At 32.6% G+C, this 2,858-nt stretch overlaps 2 protein-coding genes across 2 annotated transcripts in view; both read right to left on the bottom strand.

The window, feature by feature from the left end:
- LOTGIDRAFT_176281 (hypothetical protein) overlaps positions 1–476 on the bottom strand; it is a gene marked incomplete at both ends in the record, with an annotated part of 5,919 nt that extends 5,443 nt beyond the window's left edge. The window contains one exon of the mRNA XM_009068552.1: positions 101–476. Within this exon, the coding sequence (XP_009066800.1) occupies positions 101–476 (376 nt within the window). The remainder of the gene's footprint in view (positions 1–100) is intronic.
- Positions 477–684: 208 nt separating this feature from the next.
- Positions 685–2,531, bottom strand: LOTGIDRAFT_176280 (hypothetical protein; the record flags this gene model as incomplete). The annotated part of the gene is made up of 4 exons (XM_009068551.1): positions 685–716; positions 1,177–1,413; positions 1,806–2,036; positions 2,453–2,531. 4 exons carry the CDS (start codon positions 2,529–2,531, stop codon positions 685–687), a joined length of 579 nt encoding a protein of 192 aa, XP_009066799.1.
- Positions 2,532–2,858: the final 327 nt, after the last annotated feature.

The following is a 2,858-nucleotide window of genomic DNA, read 5'->3' as shown; positions in this document are numbered from 1 at the left end:
ATAAAACAATATTAGACCTATTGGGGTAATCTATTATTACGTATGATGAAAACAAACTACCTTCTACCACTTACTTACATTTATTAATATCTACACTTACCTTTGTCTCTGATAGCACCAGCAACTCCTCCAATAAGCAGTAGGTTTTCATTAGCAGCATTAACAATTACATCCACCGATAGAGTCGTAATATCAACTTGTATTACGTTAATAGTTGCACTATTTATTTCGAATTTGCCTAGTAATGCCTTTTCTTCATTCATTGAAACTTTAAAGATAACACATCTCGCTTGTCCCTCAATAGTTTTTAATATTTCTGAACCCCTCTCTGACTCTAAGACCTTTTTATGAATTGTGTTTCCAATTTTTATCTCTTGACAGTCAATACCGTTACTAAACTTTTCTAATGTCTCCAAAATTTCTTGTATTCTTCCTTCTGTTCCCTCAACTCTTATTCCAACTGTCTCATCATCCATGGTTAACTTAACTTTTAATTTCATAGCCAATTCTGGTAAATCTCGCGCCAAATATTTCTTTATGAATAGTTCATGACTTCGGGGTTGTTTTATTCACGGGTAAAATCTTGATGAAGGCTATTTACCTCTTAACCATACCTTCTTTAAATATCGACCATTTTTATCAGTAAAAAGAGACGATGATTCTGGATCTAATTTAAATATCTAATTATAGATCTAATAGAATATCCTTTTCTATTACTGTATAATATATATGACAAAGTATCTTAAAATGACGAGTAACTTTCAAACGTGGTTAATTCTGGGTATACATAACGAGTCGTCATTTTAACTTTCAAACGTGGTTAATTCTAGGTACACATGGATTTGACGGCTACAATTTCAATTGTAAGCTGCTAACATTATTTCTGATTCGCTTAGCTAATAGATTTCCGTTTCTGAGACTAGGGTATGATTGGTATAACGAATGGCGAATCTGTCCCTTTAAGTCACTGTGCATTAAGTAGCTACAGAATGCAATAAAAGGACAGATAGGCCATTCTTTTTGACAAATCATATTTTAGTCTCAGAATCGGGTAAGTTTTAGCTAAGACAATCAGTAATAGTCTTCATAGCTCACCGTCGAAATTTGAGCCTTCAAACCCATGTGTACCTAGAATTATCCGCGTTATCTGTTACCAATATATAATTAGAATCCTACCGTACTGATCAGATGAACAATAAACTATAGCTTTATCTCCTACTTCGTTAAATAATATTTTTGTTGTATCACATCCTAACTTTCCTTCTAAAAAATTTTTCAGTTTTATCAAAGATGTATCTTCAGAAATATTACTTATCAAAAACCGATGATTCCATTTAGGTGGTGGTACATATTTTGAAGCATACACTGTATCATTTCCTATTGTATGTTGTTTTCTACAAACTATTTCAGCATCTAAACATAACAAGTTTTATTTCAAATGAAATGAATTGGATGGAGTTTTGAAAATTTCAAATATCAAACTCATCAGAAATTTCACTTTAATACCAATTGAGGACAAACAGGCTATTTTTAATAAAAAGTCGAAAGTCAAGTCACTTTGTAGACTGATAAAAAAATTAAAAGTGAAACTGTCTATGATTATTACATATCAGTTTCACTTTCTATTCCCAATGTACCTAAACTTACCTTCATCACAACTATAAGTAATATATAAACAATTTCCATCTGAAATCTGTTGGATTCTAGACGTCTCTGGTCTGAAGGGGATCCGGCCTCGCATTCGAGAGATAATTTGTGCCCCTCCCCTCAGGTATTTTCTAGATTCACCCCAGCTCTTATCTTACCTTCAATTGTCTCATAAGATACAAAATTAACACTTTCAGCTTCACCGCCACTTTTCTTTTTACTTTCAAAGTACATTTCTTTCATTTCTGTAGAAGTTCTAGAATTAAATCCTGTCACTTTCAGGTGTTTTCTTGGGTTATTACAGTCAGCTACAGTCAGTTTATGTGGTAAAATTGTGATTGTTTGACCATGGAATTCTATCTCTTTCTTTCTCAATAGTCTGAATACAACTTTATAAAAATATAACATGTAGTGAACACTGTATCAAATGGGAATAATTCAAGATGGTACACATCATGCCAGTAGTTTCAGAAACAGGAGGAATGATCAATCAATCTAATCCTACCAATATTCATTAAAATCAGTTGTTAATACCTGTGGTAATCTCAGGACTCAGCAATGAGTTTCTTAAATTTAAACCATGGGAGTCATTGGACACAAAATCTCGACAACAACAAGTATCACTATATAAGATAACCTAAATCACCAGGTAAGGTAATATACGCCCATTAGAAGCTATCAGAAAGAATTTGTAAGCCAAAAATTAGAATCGATTTATTAATATCTGAATATACTGAATTTTATGAGTCTTTATACTAATCAATAGATATAATTAATCCTCACATTTAATATTATCTAAAATTACCTTCTCTCTCCTCAAATTCAATCAACGCTACTCTTCTTTGTTCATCATAAGATAATATTTTAAATTTAGCACCCTCCATTCCTGTGATTTTTTTTCTTTCGGAAAAACATTGAAATTGTATCTTCTGTTTCATTAGCAGGAAAATTGGATACTTGTATGATATTGGATACTAAAAGATAAAAACAGAAAAAGTAACTTTTGTGAAGACAAAGTTGTTCAAGAGTGACATAAGAGTGAACTAAAGCTCCAGTCCCACTCAGTATTTAGGAATCTGCGATAGTCTTGCAACGGAAAAACGCGGAAAAGTTTTGCAATGGACATCGACAAAATTGTAGAAATAGTGGAACGGAGATGAATCTGCAATATTAAGCGACAGTTCTGCGATGCTCGCCGATAATCTGCGATG

This window comes from Lottia gigantea, assembly GCF_000327385.1.
Source record: "Lottia gigantea unplaced genomic scaffold LOTGIsca_907, whole genome shotgun sequence".
In the NCBI taxonomy this organism is placed as follows: domain Eukaryota; kingdom Metazoa; phylum Mollusca; class Gastropoda; family Lottiidae; genus Lottia; species Lottia gigantea.
The sequence above is the reverse complement of the archived record's forward strand: the minus strand, read 5'-3'. Positions and strand labels throughout refer to the sequence as shown.